At 39.2% G+C, this 18,374-nt stretch overlaps 2 protein-coding genes across 8 annotated transcripts in view; both read left to right on the plus strand.

The window, feature by feature from the left end:
* Nucleotides 1-1,237: 1,237 nt before the first annotated feature.
* On the plus strand, nt 1,238-4,152 carry LOC120305068 (uncharacterized protein K02A2.6-like; the record flags this gene model as incomplete). Its single annotated transcript, XM_039336376.1, has 4 exons — nt 1,238-1,417; nt 1,763-2,439; nt 2,538-3,425; nt 4,041-4,152. Coding segments are annotated over 4 exons (1,857 nt in total), but the record flags the coding sequence as incomplete, so codon positions are not given.
* Nucleotides 4,153-7,696: 3,544 nt separating this feature from the next.
* Nucleotides 7,697-18,374, plus strand: part of UBP1 (upstream binding protein 1) — a 36,217-nt gene continuing 25,539 nt past the window's right edge. For 6 of the 7 annotated variants that reach the window (XR_005556002.1, XR_005556004.1, XR_005556003.1 and 3 more), the window contains exons 1-5: nt 7,831-8,356; nt 10,998-11,149; nt 12,602-12,678; nt 16,642-16,747; nt 17,052-17,158. Coding sequence is in view for 3 of the 7 variants with exons in the window: in XM_039336959.1 (XP_039192893.1) it covers nt 8,244-8,356; nt 10,998-11,149; nt 12,602-12,678; nt 16,642-16,747; nt 17,052-17,158 (555 nt within the window). In the remaining 4 variants the exon portion in view is untranslated. The other variant, XR_005556001.1, reaches the window with a different exon arrangement.

Raw genomic sequence — 18,374 nt, forward strand, 5'->3', positions numbered from 1 at the left:
GCAGCTACCCGCCAATCCAGCGTGCATTCGGGGGTAGGCTGGCTGATAGACTCTTCCTTCTACAAAAATGGCAAAAATTGGAAGGCTTTCGGAATTCGACGTCTCACATCCAGAGAGGTGGGAGTCTTACGTAGCCAGGGTGGAAAACTACCTCAAGGTGAACCAAGTGAGGGAAGATAGTTTGAAGGCTGCCATCCTGCTGTGCGTTTGCGGTCAAGACGCATTCGAAATCGCCGAGAACCTTGCAGCACCTGTTCCTTTAGATTCTGTCAGCTACGCAGATCTAAAAAAGCTACTGAAGGAGCACTTCCAGCCTAAGATGTCCGTCATCGTGTGGCGCCACACCTTCGAGCAGAGGGATCAACGACCCGGAGAATCGGCCAAGGAGTACATCGCCGCATTAAGGAAAGCTGCCAAATATTGCGAGTTCAAGGACCTCGAAGAACGACTGAGGGACAGATTCGTATGCGGGCTAAGGCATGGAGAGTTACAACAGAGACTTTTTGCTAAGGAGGACTTGTCTTTCCAAGATGCCTTGAGAGAGGTCACCGCAGAAGAAGCAGCGGGCGGCGCCATCAAGAACATGCGGCCGATCAGGAACAGTCCAGATGCTGCATTCGTGCACCAGGAAGAAGTCCAAAGAAACTCTGAGGAGGATCCGGACGAGGAAGTCGACCGTCTCCACCCCACAAAGGAAGGGAAACAAAAAGGAAGCTCTTCAGCTCTCCCCAAGTGCATCGGCTGTGGAGGTCGCCACAAGAGAACCGACTGCAAGTTCCGCTCCGCTGTCTGCAGGGCGTGCGGAAAACAAGGACACATTGCAGCTGTGTGCCTGGGCCGTCAGAAGGTACAATCTCAGGAAGAATTGCGCCTGAAAGGTACCAGGGGTCCCAGCCAGAGTAGGGTGGGGTTTTGTGCTTCGCGAAGAAGCATCTATAGGACAGGCACACAAAAGCCCATTAAGAAAAAGCTATCACTTAAGGTAAAGCTACAAGGGGTTCCATTAACTATGGAACTGGACACGGGGTCTGCACTTTCAATCATTTCTATGCATACATTTAGGAAGATTTGTTCCGGCAGCGGAATCCAGGCCAAGTTGAGGCCTTCTGAAATTGTGCTAACAGACTTTCAAAACTCCAGAGTGTGTGTTAAGGGGGAGGCCACCCTTAACGTGCAATATAAGGATTTTGAGGGTCCACTAGACCTATTAGTAGTAGGAGGTGAACGAACGAGTCTCATAGGACTCGAGTGGTTTGAGGCCTTGGGGATACACGTCACAGGGCTCAACAGTCTACAAACACTCGACCTACAGGAAGTCTGCAAAGAATTTGCAGATATTTTCAGCCCCCAGCTGGGCACATTCAAAGGACCCCCTGTGTCACTAAAGCTAGACCCCACTGTCACTCCCATTAGAACAGTGGTTCTCAACCTTTTTAATGCCGCGACCCCCAACCGGTCGTAAGTCGAGGACTACTCAACTGGTCGTAAGTCTACTCAACTGGTGCAGCACCGTTTGCAGACTGGGACTTTTGGCGGGCTCAGCAGGGCAGAGACAGCCTGGACAATTCCTATTGGTTTTTGAAAGCCAATAGAATTAGACTCTATTCAAGAGAGTCTATTCTATTGGCTTTCAAAAGCCAATAGAATAAAAGGGAGTAGCACAGCTAAGAAAAAGGGGGAAAAAAGTGGCGGATTGCGTTGTTTGGAGACCCCCATGAAATGGTCGTTCGACCCCAAATGGGGTCCCGACCCACAGGTTGAGAACCACTGCATTAGAATTAAAGCAAGAAGGGTCCCTTTTGCTTTAAAGAGTAAAATTGACACTGAGCTGGATAAACTGATCCAACAAGGGATTCTAGAACCTGTTGACTCCAGTCCCTGGGAGACCCCCATTGTCACGCCTCTCAAGGCAAATGGGGACATTCGCATCTGTGCTGATTACAAATGCACTCTGAATAAGGCATTGCAGCAACATGCCTACCCTGTTCCTGTGGTCAGCCATATTCTGGCCTCCCTCAAGGGGGGGCGTGTTTTTGCAAAGCTTGACCTAGCTCAAGCATATCAACAGCTGCCTGTTGATGATGCTGCTGCTATAGCTCAGACCATTGTGACCCACAGAGGAGCCTTCAAGGTAAAGAGGCTACAATTTGGAGTAAATGTCGTTCCTGGGATTTTCCAAAGCGTAATGGAAAACACACTATGGGGTATACCAGGGGTTTGCCCCTACTTTGATGATGTCTTAATTGCAGGAGACTCCACACACAGTTTAGCTGAAAGGCTGAGGGCTGTCCTGTCAAGGTTCAGGAAAACAGGCCTCAAACTTAAAAAGGACAAATGCAAAATTGGGGTGCCTTCTACTGATTTCCTGGGGTTCAAAATTGATGCTGCTGGGATTCACCCTGCTAAATCCAAACTAAAAGCTATAATGCATGCCCCTAGGCAAAGTCTAAGGCCGAACTACAGGCCTTTCTGGGCCTTCTGAATTTCTACAATTCTTTTCTTCCACATAAGGCTAGTGTAGCTGAGCCTTTTCACAGGCTATTAGATAAACAGGCAGTGTGGCAGTGGTCACAAACACATGAGGCAAGTTTCAATGAGGTCAAGGCCTTACTCACTTCTAACAGTGTACTTGCACATTTCAATGAATCCCTTCCTGTGTGCATCGCTTGTGATGCTTCCCCTTATGGGGTAGGAGCTGTACTGAGCCACCTCAGGTCTGATGGAACTCAGGTTCCTGTTGCATATTACTCCAGAACATTATCTTCTGCTGAGCGTAATTATGCTCAAATAGACAGGGAGGCCTTAGCTGTTATTGCTGGGATTAAAAAATTCCATGATTTTTTATATGGTAGGCATTTCGCGGTCTTCACTGACTATAAGCCTTTGCTGGGACTGTTTACCACACGTAAGCAAACCCCCCAAATAATCTCCCCCAGGATGCTCAGGTGGTCTATCTTTTTGTCTGCATATGATTTTTCCCTACTTCACAAGCCTGGGAAGGAAATGGGCCATGATGATGGCCTCAGTAGATTACCCCTGCCGGTAATAGAAGCTGACCCCGCGCCAGCTATCAATCTTCTTTCTATCCAAGCCTTGCCTGAGTCCCCTCTGAATGCCAGGGATGTAGCTGCTGAATCGGGCACAGATCACACACTCTCACGTGTCCTTTCTTGGGTTTTGTCTGGATGGCCTGAGCACTATCCTAGTCCTGAGTTTCAGAGTTTCTGGTCTAAAAGGAACGAGTTGTCCACCTCTCAGGGTTGTCTGCTTTGGGGAAGCAGAGTTGTCATTCTCACCTCAATGAGGACTAGGGTCTTAGGTTCCCTCCACGAGGGTCATCCTGGCATTGTACGAATGAAGGCTCTTGCGCGCATCCACTTGTGGTGGCCTGGCCTAGACAAAGACATTGAAGCTAAGGTGCATGCATGCCACCTTTGTCAACGCTCGCGCCCTGAAATGCCCGAAGCTCCTGTGCATAGATAGGAGGAAACACAGTCTCCATGGTCTAGGGTGCACATTGTCTACGTTGGGCCCTTTCAGGGTCAATTCTTCTTGGTCCTCATTGACAGCCATTCAAAATGGCTTGAGGTTGTACCTGTCTCATCCAACACCACTGCAAAGACTATTCAGGTACTGAGGGGGATTTTTGCTGCACATGGGCTCCCAGACGTCATTGTGTCTGACAACGGCCCTCAATTCACTTCCTCCGAATTCCAAGCTTTCTTGCAGGCTAACATGATTCGTCATGCCACCTCTGCACCATTCCACCCGTCCACCAACGGTATGGCTGAACGCATGGTTCGCATCACCAAGGACGCCTTGAAGAAACTCACCTACGGAGACTGGCATCACAGGTTGGCTGACTTCCTCCTTTCTTATCGCACTACACCGTCCACTTCTACAGGGAGAAGCCCAGCTGAACTTCGTTGGGGGTGCAAACTGACTACCAAGCTTGACCAGTTGCATCCGGACAGACTGCCTCCTTCTGTCTCTCACCCCAGGGCACCTAGGCAACTACTTGTGGGTGCCCCGGTTTGGACTTGTAATTACGGGCCTGGTCATACATGGGTCCCCGCTTCTATATCCAGGGTCACAGGTCCTCTGTCTTACGAGGTGTCCCTGGACAACGGTCGTGTCCTGCAGTGGCACATTGACCAACTTCGCCCTCGTCGGGACCTTCCCGCTGAGACTCCTGGGTCTTTTCCAGGGGGGAGGGGGAGCCCTTTGGGCAAAGGGAGGGGCATGGAATGATGCCCATTATCAATAGGGAAGCTACAAACAGCCCATCTCAAGATTCCGTGAGTGCTCCAAACAGGAATTCAAGGAGCCCAACTAGATACCAGGCTTCAACGCCTACTCCAGCCAGGGAGTCACCCCAGGGGCATAATCACTACTCACCCGCATCACACAGTACTCCAGTCAGAGAGGATACCCGGGAGCATCCCAATAAACCATTCCCCGCAAGAGACCTGGCACACACTCCTTCTAGTCGGCCCAACACTACCCCTGTCCCCAGAAGGGGGCAAACACACAGGGAGGTGGTCGAGGAACCAAATCCCGACTACAACACCTCTGACTATACTCAGGGGACAGCTGAGTTTTGGAACAGTACTGAAACCCACACAAGCCCGGACACAGAACGGGATTCAGGGGACAGACAGCCTCCTGACAGGTCTTGGACGGACCTAGGAGGTTCTACAGAAACGCCCAACAATGACAGTCACTTAAAAGGGCCAGAGAGCCTACAGCTAGGCGGGACAACCAGGTCACACAGAGAAAAGAGTCCTGGCCTGACGAGCCCGGTGGGCAAGCAAGCAGGCCAGGCAGTGGAGCACAGCCCTTGGGAACCCCCAAGGCAAAATAGGGGGGACAGGCACGCATAACCCCTCAGTCAAAGGGTACTTGGCAAGCACCCAGAGCTTAGGAGGTCACAGAGAGCAAGGAAATCTCCCAAGTATTTGGAGGATTTTGTAACCCTCTTGGCAAAACAGAGCTAGTAGAAAAGTAAAGCACTGAGGCTGATGGAAACGGGGAAATACCTGGTAGTGGGGAGCATGGCACTGCACTAAAGAGATGAGTTATGTGGTATTATGGTATGAGGAATAGTTTTAGCCTGGGGGAAGGGGTGTTATGTCCTGAGCCTGTGCAAGCAGGCTCGGGGCATTGCAAACGGTCCCGGGCAGGTGCAAGTTGCCCGGGACCAGACAGGCTGTCGCCAGTACTTGTGCGCATGCGCAAGTGCTGGTGTGCCAAAAGTTGCAGATTGACCCGGGGATGGCCTATATAAGAGGCCTGGAGTTTGGGCGTTGTCGGCGTCTTCTAACTGTAAGCTGAACTAAAGAATAAAGAAGTTTCCTGAGAACTACAACTGCTTCTCGTGTCTTGCCATTTCGCGAAGGACGCAACACTAATAACTAAATGTTGTTTGTCAGTGTTGTTGCCCTTAGTCTAAATAGGGGCACATAATGTAATCTCTGTCCCTGATACCACACTATACCTCATCTTTTACAAATAACATTTAAGGAATAATAAAAGAAAGCACTAGCCTTTAATCAGGCTCAAGGAATATGTCTGTAACCTACATAAAAATCTTTAGATTTATTTGAAGAATTGTATTTAGCTGTGTGGTAAAAGAAGAAGATAAATGGAAGCTGGGAACATCCTAGGAAGGAAGCAGGATGGTGATAAGTAATCTCACTAATTTATCTGTTGGTGAATATTTTGTGATTTGTTTCATGCACAATGGCAGCCTTTTTTGTGAATGTGCAAGCTGCCATAGCAGCCATCTTGTATCATGTTACAAATATGCATACTGTAATAGTCCTGATCTAACTTCTCCCTCTCATGCAGTTAGTAGAATGGACACACATAAATTAGTACTGGGAATACTGTTAAGACTCAGCCATACCAATTAAATGTTATATCTTTCTTAGCAAGGGACATGAAAACATAGGCAACCACAACTGTAAAAAATAGTATTTTATTATAGTTTTAAGGGTAGCTTATAATCAAGAACAAAAGTTACTTTGGAATTTTTCAATTTCAGTTTAATCAGAGATATTTTGATCATAGACTGAGATAAAATTTAAATGCTTTAACACAGTACAATTTGATTAATATCATGTTTGGATTAAAACAGGAATTGGTTTTCAATTTTCAGGGCCGAGATACTCTAAAACATTAATATAAAATATTGTCTCTGTAAATTTGTTTGTCTGTCTGTCTGCCCCCCCCCTCTCTCTCTCTCTCTCTCTCACACACACACACACATACACACACACACAGACACACACACACATCAAACATGTATGAATACACTCAAGATGTTTATTAAGGCTAAGATTGGAAAATAAATATATCATGTTTTTAAATAACTACATCTTAACTATCTATATGAAATAAAACAATTTGTCAACTTCATAAAATTAAATGTTTCCTTTATCGGTTAAATGTTTCCATTGGAAATCAAACGATCACAATTAAAATCATAGTTTTTAGTGAGAGGATGAGTTGTGTTGTTATGCATAAATATAAATCTGAGCTTTTACATTTGACATTGCAATTCCTTCTCATTCCACCTTCATTTTTAATCGGTATATCTTCCTTAGAGAAGTCAACTACAAAAAAAGTAACTTTTTTCTTAGTCTCTCCAGGAAAAAGTATGAGTGGCTTCCAGCAGCACTTCTATCTTTGTGTCCCCTGCCCAAAGCACACGATTAATTATGTGCAATCAATCCCTCTCAAATTAGTTTGTGAATTTGGGATAAGATCTCCTAGATTTAAAAAAACAGCTAAATTTTATAAATCAATAATCAACTTAATTGATTATTCTCAAAAAAATATAAAATCTTTAATTTGCTTAAAGGAGTTTCTAATGAATGTTACATTTTAATATTGTATTCAAATTCAAAATCCTAATCAAAATAAAATAAAAAAAATCACAATTTCATTATGCAATGTATAAATTTTTAAACACTTGTTGATAATTATTATCAGTTCATAACAATGTAAAGTCACAGTTTTTAGCTGGTATTGGCCTTTTTGCTCACCAAGTTCTTCCCAAGCATCTAGGATGTAGTAATGTATTGGCATAGATAGTATATGTGCAGATACAAGCACTGCAGCCTTTTGCAATTGACACATGAAAATTTTGTAAATGTGCAGATTTTGAAGTACTGTTCAAAACTTTTGGTGTGGCACCCAGTATATCATATTGTTGTTATTATTTATTAGTCACATAATCACCCAGATGTTTAGGCTGCACCTGGTATTTTTATCCACATATCACTATGACTGATCGCAGTCAGCCAGATGTTTAGACTGGATCACTATGTGGATTATGATGACTTTTATTATGAAAAAGTGAACATGGTACTAGCTGAAAGATTTAGGGTGATTTTTCGGGCTCAGTGGCAGTTATCACACATGTAAAAGCTGTAAACTGTCCCTACAGCTACATTCACTTTCTTTAACGGGTTCTGGCATCGAATTGCACCTGCATTTTGTAGTCAGGGCAGATTATAAGAGAGCGTGGAGAAGAAGCTTAAACAAACAGCCAAGAGAGGTGAGAGCATCTTTTGATTGGCTTAAAATAAAATAATTTCCCCCTCTATTAAGTCTCTGATTCGTCAGCATACGCTGTCCGTAAATTAGCGCCAAGCAATCACCGCCCGCGCTCCTTGCTTCAGCGGAGGCAGGGCTGAATAAGAGGATCCAGCCTTCTGGTAGTGCGTGCTCTGCTATTGCCGTGTCGGTGCGCTGTAGCGCAGCAGGAAAGAGGCGGGGACGCCGATACCGGAACCGCTCCTGCCGCTGGAAGAGTGAGTGGAGCCTGCTAGGCGGAGCACACGCGGGAGCGGTAGTGGCAGCATTGTCGCGGCGGGCGGTTCCCTTCGCTGCTGCAGCAGAGGGCGGCGCTGGTGCTGCTAGTCGGATGCGCCTGGGAGCCGGCCCCGGTCTGAGCCCTAGCTGTCGCAGCCAGACCTCGACTAGGAGGTTTGCTGTGGGAAGTTCAGGATGGGGCTGAGCACGGCAACCATCGTAATGGTGTTGCCTTCAACTAGCCTCACTTTCTCCGAAGAGACAGGGCTCCCTCGGGGCTGAGACGGCCTCTTTCCCCTTGCCTGTTTCGCCCTCGAGTGCGTCTTTCCGGCGTTCCTTTTCAGTTCTCTTCTCCCGACTCGGGCCGGACACGTTCCTGGCCCGCCGCCGCAGAAAAGAGGCGACTTCGCCACCGCTGGAAGATGGCGTGGGTGCTGAAGATGGACGAAGTAATCGAGTCCGGTCTGGCTCACGACTTCGATGCCAGCCTCTCCGGCATTGGACAAGAGCTGGGCGCCGGCGCCTACAGCATGAGGTGGGTGTCCCGGCGGAAGGGACCGGGAAGCACCTTTTGCCCGGTTTCTTCGCTCTATTGACAGGGAAGAAGAGCTCGCCGGCAGTGCTTCCCTCTCGGCGGAAAGGGCCTCCTGGTTATAGTTTAGCTCTTCTGTTATGCCGAGGTAGTTGCTTAATTGTTTTGCTCACCGCGGGGGGAAACCGGCGTGTCGCCTGCGGGAAGGAGCTGCTGGCTTGGCAGGCTCCTTTACTCAACCTCGGGAGCTCCTCCCTGTTGTGATTGGCTGTCCTGCTTTCGGGAACCGGTAGCCAAATCGCGCTCCTTTCGTCCACGAAATCAGTGATCGATAGTGGTTAAGAGGGTAACTTTTAAAGCAAGGCACTTACCGGCCTTAATCTTCGAAGCCATATTGGTCCTTTTGGTGGAGGAGCCTGAGCCCAGATAATTCCAGAAGCAGGGCTCCTAGTTGGAATCCTTTACCATTTCTGTCAGATAATTCTTTTATGGTATTTTAAACACATACTATTGCCTTTTTTTTCTTTTTGCACCTTCTCTTTCATTATCTTTTGTTATTGTCATTTTTTTTTTACTTAACGTAAAAATTTGTGTACAAAAATATTTTAGAAATGTGGTATATTCTGATTTGTTTTGACCAAATGAGGTGAGCCTGAAATATATGTTTACAAACTTTTTCTGGGAATTTTCTGGGTATAAGAAATGCAGGTAGTTTGAGCTTAAAACCATTAACAATGATTCAAAGTTACTATGGCCTCAAAAAAAAAAACAACCTTCTGACCTATACTTAGACTTATGACAGTTACCTCCAAAGTTGTGTTATTGCAGTTTAGGCACTTGGCAACTGGTTTCAGGTGTTGCAGAAACCTGTGGTTACGTGTTCACAACTTGTGATTTTTTTTGCCCCATTCATTGGAGAAGTTGGATTTGCTTATCCCATGTGATCCGCTTAATAACCATAATAAAATTGTGTATAGTCACATTCATTTTACGATGAAAATTCTGGTCCAATTACGGTCATAAGTTAAGGACTATTGTAGATAATTGCAGAGTTGTGATATATGTAAATTAAGAAATGACATATGAAACAAATATCAACTATTTATGGTTTGGTACCTAGATACTTGCAGAATTATTTTATCCAACTAGAAAGTCATGATAGTTCCCCATTTTCATGAAGTGACAAAGGTTGAAATTAAGACATCTAAATCGGGTGTCAAACTCACAACGTGATGTGTTGCGATGTATCATGGCTTTTTTCCCATTGCCGGCAATGGGATGGGCATGGTTTTGGCATGACGCATCTGGCCCGTGGACTGGCAGTTTGACACCTCTGATCTAAATCCACCAACTCCTTGCAGCTTCTGCCCCTAAAGATTATATTACATGAAGTATTCATGAGCTTTTGTTGCTCTTTATGTATACAGTATTAATGGTACATGAAAGTAACTGGAACTAACTGGAATCTAGTTCATTTTCTTTCTTTGGCAAGTAAGACATTTTATATAAATGCCTGTCCTTCTGAAATTCTTTAGTAGCAGAAAAATCCAAAATGAAATTTTTCCATTAAAAAAAATGGAATGCTTATGCTGGAATTCACTGAATGGAATGAGTTTTGAACTAGTACAGGTGGTCTTCAACTTACAACCATTATTTTAATGGTTACAGTGAGACAGAAAAAAGGATTTACGACTGCTTTTCATATTTACAGCCATTGCAGCATCCCATGGTCATGTGATCAAAATGTGAACTCAAAAGACTTTCTGTAGCCCATAAATGCCAAATTCCTACCACTAGCTTCCCTACGTTTAGGCTTAAGGAGTTTTCAGTCAGAAGATAATAAAAATAAAACAACTGTAGAAGAATAGCTACAGAACAACAAGAGTTCGATTTAGAATCATCTAAAGGTAGTTCTAGACTTGTGACCAGAAGTGAGCCCAAAATCAGATAATTGGCAACTGTAGCAATGTCCTTGGGTCATGTGATCACTTTTTATGACCTTACAAGCAAAGTCAATAGGGAAGCCAGATTCACTTTACAACCATGTTACTAACTTAAAAACTGCAGTGATTCACTTAGCAATTGTGGCAAGAAAGGTTGTAAAATAGTGCAAAACTCACTTTAACAACTTTCTCGTTATCTACATTCTGAGGCCTGCTATCTTTACTGGATGAATATTCAAGACTGTTGTTTGGAAATGTTGTTAGCCTTGATTATAAAATGTATAATTCATATTCTCAAGTAAAATGGCATAAATTGCATATCATGCTAATTCAATATTTGGTTTTACTTTTTAGTTTTTCTTACCAGTTGTTACAAGCTCAGTGACTGTCATTGAGAACCATGACTTAGTATAGTTTTAAGATATAGTATTAAGATAGCTTATGGTTTATTCAATAAATCACATTTAAATAAGCCATGATTTATTATCTATAAATTGGATTGGTCATTCAATCTTATATGTCAAATTATGTACTGTAAATAATAAATCTTATATTGTGCAACCAGTAGTATAAGTTTAGGTATGATCAGAAAATTACTATTGCATATTTTATTTCTAATATATATACCAGATTTTCCAAAATATTTATATTTTATAAAGGGAGGGAGTAATCTGGATTATATGTCTTTTTTCCCATTCTAGTGATGTTCTGGCACTTCCCATTTTCAAGCAAGAAGACTCTAGCCTTCCACCTGATAACGACACAAAACATCCACCATTTCAATATGTTATGTCTGCTGCAACTTCCCCAGCAATCAAACTGCATGATGAAACACTTACTTATTTAAATCAAGGTAAGCATTTATCTTTTGTGTGAAGGGGAAGGGGATACATAACAGACTCACATACACACATTGTATATTACAATATATATGCAGGTAGTCCTTTAGTTATGACCATAACGGAGCCCATTCGTTACAGTTGTAATTTGTGATGGTCATAATAGGGCCAATTTTGCCAAAAACCAGAAGTAAACATCAGGTTTCAGCAAAACCATTATAAATGGGGATACTGAACTGACTCTAAATGTGGTTCAGTTCCTAAGTGTATGAATTCTCAAACTGAAAAACACAGAATACTGCAATAAGATTAGCAGACTTAATTCAAATTTTTCTCTTTAGATTGATTTAAAAAGAAATATATATTTTAAAAAATGCTTATGTATGTCACTATAATATGTAATGAATAACAACTATTAGAAAATGTAGTTTTCCTGATTTGTTCAAAATTGCTTTATTTGCTTGAATAGCTATTACTAAATTAATAAAATTCTATGCATATATATATATAGATTGTTTCATTGAGGTTCACCTTAATATATTTTAATTCATATTTTCTATCTAAAACTATTGCTAATTTTGTATTTTGTGACATAAATATATCATATGTAATCCATTGCGTTTTATAAAAAACATGGGAACAGTAGATTGAAGCCAGATTCAATAATACTTGGAAAGACATTGGTGACAATTAACTTAATATTGCTATTTACACTAATGATGACCAAGTGTAAATCTAATAATAAGAAACCAATTTAGAAGTGCATTCTGGTGACTGCTGATGATGACCACAGAACTTTGTTTTCTTGCAGTTCCTCTGTTTATTTCAATCTTCCATATTTAGAAACAAATGGCTGTTTATAGTTTGCAAAATTATAATTGTATTGACAATCTTTTTTCCATTTTATTTGCATGTAGAAGAGGTTTTTGTTGATCCTTCTGTGACAGTCAAAGTTGTATAATTTCTATATTTCAGAATATGTTGTGTGAATCTCAAATATAGCATTTATTTAGGTTGCACTTAGCAAATATAAAGTGGCTATTTATGCTCATACATAGAGATAGAACTGGAAACAATTTCTGAAGTGAATGACTAAGCCTTGCAAAAGTTGTAACTTTTTTAAAATATTGCATTATATACATCTCTTTCTATGTTTATTTAATCAGAACTAGCATTTATTTGGTGGATCTCTTATTGTCAATTACTAACCTATCATTTCAGTCTCTCTTCTTTCTTTCCACTTGAAAAAAAGATTTTGAGAATTTTAGAAGAGGAACCAGAACTAGTTTTTACACAATGTATTTTTTATTCCTGTTCTGCTTTGCTCTAAACAAAAAAGCAAATAGTATATCATGTTTTTGTTATTAACAGATGTGAATCATTTTTAAAGAGAAACAAATATAAAAGTTTGTATATAAATATTAAATATACTTGCACACATATCTTTCTCTTTTTCTGTTTGGAAGGTCAGTCCTATGAAATTCGGTTGTTAGATAATCGAAAAATGGGAGATATGCCTGAAATCAATGGGAAACTCATAAAGGTATGTTGGTAGCTCAACCTTGACTCTTGTTTCTTAGAAATTCTTTCTTATTTTCTCTCCAGTAACATTTTGTTGCTCTGGATGTTAAAATGCCGCTATGGGAGTATGGAGGAAGATTCTGATATATTCTGATCTGCAGGGACAGGTTTGGGAAGAGAATGTTCTTCTTCCAATATTTCTTCCTGATAACTTTATCAGGAGGAGAAAATAACGTTGAAAACAGCTGCAGAAATATGATTACATAGCTCTTTTTGTTAATACTTGGAAGAATTTCTTAGTGAAAATAATGTTCAAAGCTTATTTTAAGCTTTTTGAGATATAAGTGATAAATGGAATGATAATTTTAAAAAAACTAGGAACTTTTGTAAATGTCTATACAATGGTTTAGTGTGAAAGATGATACTAAGTCTTGAGTCTAGTAATGTTTTCCAGTTTGTATCTGTTCATAAAATTGGATTTTTTAAATATAACTTTCATTGAAGATATTTATATTAATAAAAGATAAACACAAGAACATGTAACAGTTAGAAAAAGATAAAAAGTGTAAAACAGAACAAATAAAGAAGAAAAGATAAAGAAGCAGTTGAATATTCTTTATAAATAAAAAGTGTAAGAAACAGAACAAATAAAGAAAAAGATAAAGAAGCAGTTGAATATTCTTTATAGCAATTATAAAACAGCTTATTATCCTTTCTTCTTCTCTCAGATTACATCAGATAATTCCCTCTATCTCATATTCATAATCTTTCTGTCCCTTTTTAATAACAGATTCAGAAATAATTTCACTTTTTCCATTTTCAGCATAAAGTCTATAAAAAATTTCTAGTTTTTTGCAAACACTCTTTATAAAAGTTCTATTTCTGATCAAACAGGTCAATTTTGCCATTTGTGCACATTCTGCCATCTTTACACTCCCATTTCTCAATTGTGGGTATTTCAGTATTTCTCAAACATTATGCATAAAATAAATTTGCTTTTACTATATACAAAATGAATATTTTTTTTATTGAAAATTTTTAAGTTTTACAAAACAATTCCCTTCCCCAAACCCTCCCAACCCTCCCATACCCTCCCCCAACCTTCCCAGAGCTGAATACAGGCTTAGTTAAAATTTAAAAAAAAAATCTTAAAACAGATATAAACCATAAGCAAATCTGAATACATTAATTAAACAAATTATAACTTTGGAAATTTTGCTGATTAAAATTCGAGAATCACAGCAAATTAAAGGAATAGAAGTTAATAAAAAAGAATATAAATTAAGGGCTTTTGCAGATGACTTGGTGGTTACTTTATCTCAACCTATTTATTCTGTAGTAGAGTTATTACAATTGATATGTCAGTATGGACAGGTTTCGGATTTTAAAATTAATAACAATAAGACTAAAATATTGCCCAGAAACATGACTAATTTGGATAAGGAGACCTTGGTTAAGTTGACAGATTTTGAGGTTGTCAATAAGGTAAAATATTTGGGGATTATTTTATCTGTTTCTAATGCAAAATTGTATAAAAATAATTATGAAAGGCTGTGGGTCAAAATACAAAGAGATTTGGAAAATTGGGAGAAGCTGCAATTATCTCTTTTGGGAAGAATTGCGGTGATTAAAATGAATGTTCTGCCAAAGTTTCTTTTTTTATTTCAAATGATATCCATTTTAAAGAATGAGGTTAATTTAAATGAATGGCAGAAAGATATCAATAAATTTATCTGGGCAGGGAAAAAACCAAGAGTAAAACTTAAAATTATACAAGATATTCGTGAGAGAGGTGGACTCAAGGTACCAAATTTGAAATTGTATTATGATGCTGTGGTTTTAACATTAATTAGTGATTGGGTTAACTTAACAAATGTAGAAATACTCCTCTTGGAGGGTTGGGATGGATGGCATGCCTATTTAATTTTTAATAAAAAGGTTGATAGGGTTTTTAAATCTCATATTATAAGGATTTCTTTACTTCGGGTTTGGAAGAAATATTATAGAAGTGATTTTAAAATTCCACTATGGGCTATACCTTGGCATGCGATAGAAGGGATAAGGAGAGGAGTCAAGATGGATAGCGTTTCTTATGCACAATTACTTAGATGGGATGGTAAAAACTGGCAATTAAAATCTTTGGAAGATTTAATACAAGAAAATATTATTTATTCATGGTTTCATTATAGACAAATAGTGGAGAGGTGGAAGATAGATAGTAACGTGGGTTTGCTTAGAGAAGATGAGAATTTATTAAAACAAATAAAAGATCAAAGACGAACTCATATTAAGAGAATTTATGGGGTGTTAGTAGAACTGGATTCAGAAGCGGAATTAGTTAAAGAATGTATGGTTAAATGGGCACAAAATTTTGATGAATCGGTTCCATTAGATACCTGGGAAATTATCTGGGTGAGGAATGTTAAATTTACACAAGCCCAAAATTTAAGGGAAAATTTTTATACAATGTTTTATAGATGGCACCTTGATCCACAAAAATTGTCTCGTATGTATCTTGACTTGCAGCCTAAATGTTGGAGAAGTGGATGTTTGGATGCTACTTATTATCATATCTGGTGGTCATGTAAAAATATAAAAGCTTTTTGGATTAAGATATGGTGGAATATCCAAAGAATTTTTAGAAGAAGGGTAAAATTTACCTCACAATTGTTTTTGTTAGGTATTGTTTCTGATTGTGATAGTAAAGAGACTATATTGATGTTAAATTTAATTACAGCGGCCAGGTTGTTAGTAGGGCAATGTTGGAAGAAGGAATCTTTGCCTACTTTGCAAGAGTGGTTTCTTAAAGTTTCTTATTTGGCGGAAATGGCAAAGATTTCGGCTTTCTTGAAAGATCAACCGCAAGAGAAGTATTTCCTGGTATGGAAAAAATGGATAGATTTTATACAATATAAGTTGGATATAAAAATATTATTTAGTTTTTGAATAACTTATATTTAAAATTTAAGATATTTTATAGACTTTTTTTTAATTTTTTCTTATTTCTTTTTATATTTTTTTTATTTGATTTTTTCTTTTTCTGTTTCTTTTTTCCTTCCTTCTTGTATTTTCTTTTTATATATTGTTGTTAACAAAATGAATAATTTATGAGTCTTTTCTAACCGACTATCTATAAATCCCAATAGAAAAATATTTTTATTTGTTTAAAACCTTTATTTAGTTGTCCATTTTTACTTAAACTTCCAAATTCTGGTTGGAAAATTGGAGTTTTTTCTTGAAGTACAAGTTTTGTTTTATTCTTTGTTTTCTGAATTATCTGATACAAATGTGTTCATTACACAGTAACCAAGTAATATTCAGTGTGTGGTCAGCTATAATCTTGCCTGATATGTTGATGTCCAGATGGGTTGTGACTACACTTCCAAGAATTCCAGCTGACTCAAAGTAGCCCAGTGTATATTAAGGGCACCAGGTCAGGGAAAAGAAAGTAACATTGATTCATAGATTAAATTATGAATGCCTGAGCATTTAAATCTGGTCATTGCAGCTGTAAATATTCATTGCTTTATTGTATAAAAAACAGTTCCTTTGCCTCCTGGCAAATTGAGAAGGTGATTTCTAACTATTATAACGTAACTGAAACCTGTAAATTAGGATTAGATTGTAGTAAATAATTTAATGTATGTCTTGGAGCCTATGAATTTATTTTAGTTGAGCTATAAGATAATGTTTTCATTCTGGTCCGCATATAAATCGATGTTCTCTGGATTATTTTTCTCTGATGGAAAAGATTCTATATTGTAATTATCATAGTCTGTTGTTGTGGAAGCCATATGAAAGAAGTTTGTACCTTTATATAAATTTATATCTTCAGGTAAAAAGAGATGGTCTTATTTTATTGACTCACCCAATTTTTAAAAAATTGAGTGATGAAGAATTGGCAACCTTGACTACATTATTATAGCTAAATTATCATTTGTATTCTATTTTTATTATTAAGTTGATATTTTGTCTTTTATATTAGAGTATCATAAGAGTAGTATTCCATGACAGAAGATTACAATACACTGAGCATCAGCAGCTAGAAGGCTGGAAGTGGAATCGCCCTGGAGACCGATTACTTGATTTAGGTAAAATCATGAATTAAGTTAATCTCTTCATAAAAATAAACTGAGAACTTCATTACTATGAAATAGTAAAATTTAAACACCTGGTTTAAATACTATATGGTACACTGAATTCTGTAAATTAAAGTTCCATTTTGGAAATTCCTATTTAAAATCCATTATAAAATTTAATAGACTTACTGGAAAACCTAAGAATAAAACTGAAAAAAGAAAGGATTTATGTATTTAAATAACATTTCTATTTTTATTGTTTTAAAACATTAATTTAATTGTTTGATTTTTTTTATATTTTTTCTTTATTTTATAGATATTCCTATGTCTGTTGGAGTAATTGATGTAAAAACAAATCCAAGCCAACTCAATGCAGTTGAGTTTTTGTGGGATCCTGGAAAACGCACATCTGCCTTTATTCAGGTTTGAAATTATTATTTGAAATAGGTTCTCAGAAGGGTAACTTTTTTAAAGTAGTAGGTAACATTTTTTCTATTGAGATTTGGATCACTCTTTTTTCTTTTCTTTTTTATTTCTGAGGGCCATAGTAGATATGAATAATAATACAATATTATAAGTTTCATTAGAGCCAAAATATTTGGCCTGATTTTTTTTGGAATGGGGGTGTTGATTTGAAGCGACATGTGTCAGCAGGCATGCACTTAACATCCTCCACACATATCGATAGTAAAAAAAATCTGCCTTTATTACGAGGGGCTTTTTTACCCTTTTATACCTATCTTGTACTTCCCACTTGTCCTACATGCTAATTTTTCCTTACCCTAGTAGTATTCTAGGGCAGGGGTCCCCAACCTCTGTTCCTTGGACCGGCACCGGTCCATGGCATTGGTCCATTAGTGGGTGGAAGTGGCAAGAAGGTGACAAGCAACAGGGAGAAAGCAGAACTATTTAACTCATTTTTTGCATCTGTCTTTACACAAAGGGAAAAAACAGACCAACCTATCAAAAATAGTGCCATAAAAAACAAAACAGAAACACAAGTTAAGATAGGCAAGAAAATGGTTAGGGAGCACTTGTCCAGCCTAGATGAGTTCAAATCGCCAGGACCAGATGGATTACAACCCAGAGTTCTCAAGGAACTGGCAGATGTGATATCGGAGCCACTGAACTATATTTTTCAAAGATCCTGGAACACAGGGGAACTACCAGAGGACTGGAAAAGAGCTGATGTAGTTCCCATCCTCAAAAAAGGGAAAAAAATGGATCCAGGAAATTACAGACCTATCAGCCTGACTCAATACCTGGGAAGATCCTGGAAAAGATAATCAAACAACGAATCAACGAACACCTAGAGGCAAACAAAGTCCTTACTAAAAGCCAACATGGGTTTGTCAAAAATAGATCATGCCAGACAAATCTTATTGCATTCTTTGACCAAGTGACAAAATTAGTGGATCAGAGGAATGCTGTGGACATTATTTACTTGGACTTCAGTAAGGCATTTGATAAAGTAGATCACAACCTACTACTTGACAAGATAGAAAAATGTGGGGTAGACAGAACCACCACCAGATGGATCCGTAGCTGGCTGACCGGCCGTACTCAGCGAGGGGTCCTCAATGGAACTGCATCTATATGGAGGGAAGTGTGTAGTGGGGTGCCCCAGGGCTCTGTGCTG

Source organism: Crotalus tigris, unplaced genomic scaffold (assembly GCF_016545835.1).
Source record: "Crotalus tigris isolate CLP2741 ecotype Arizona unplaced genomic scaffold, ASM1654583v1 scf7180000017666.379230911805:20528666, whole genome shotgun sequence".
In the NCBI taxonomy this organism is placed as follows: Eukaryota; Metazoa; Chordata; class Lepidosauria; order Squamata; family Viperidae; genus Crotalus; species Crotalus tigris.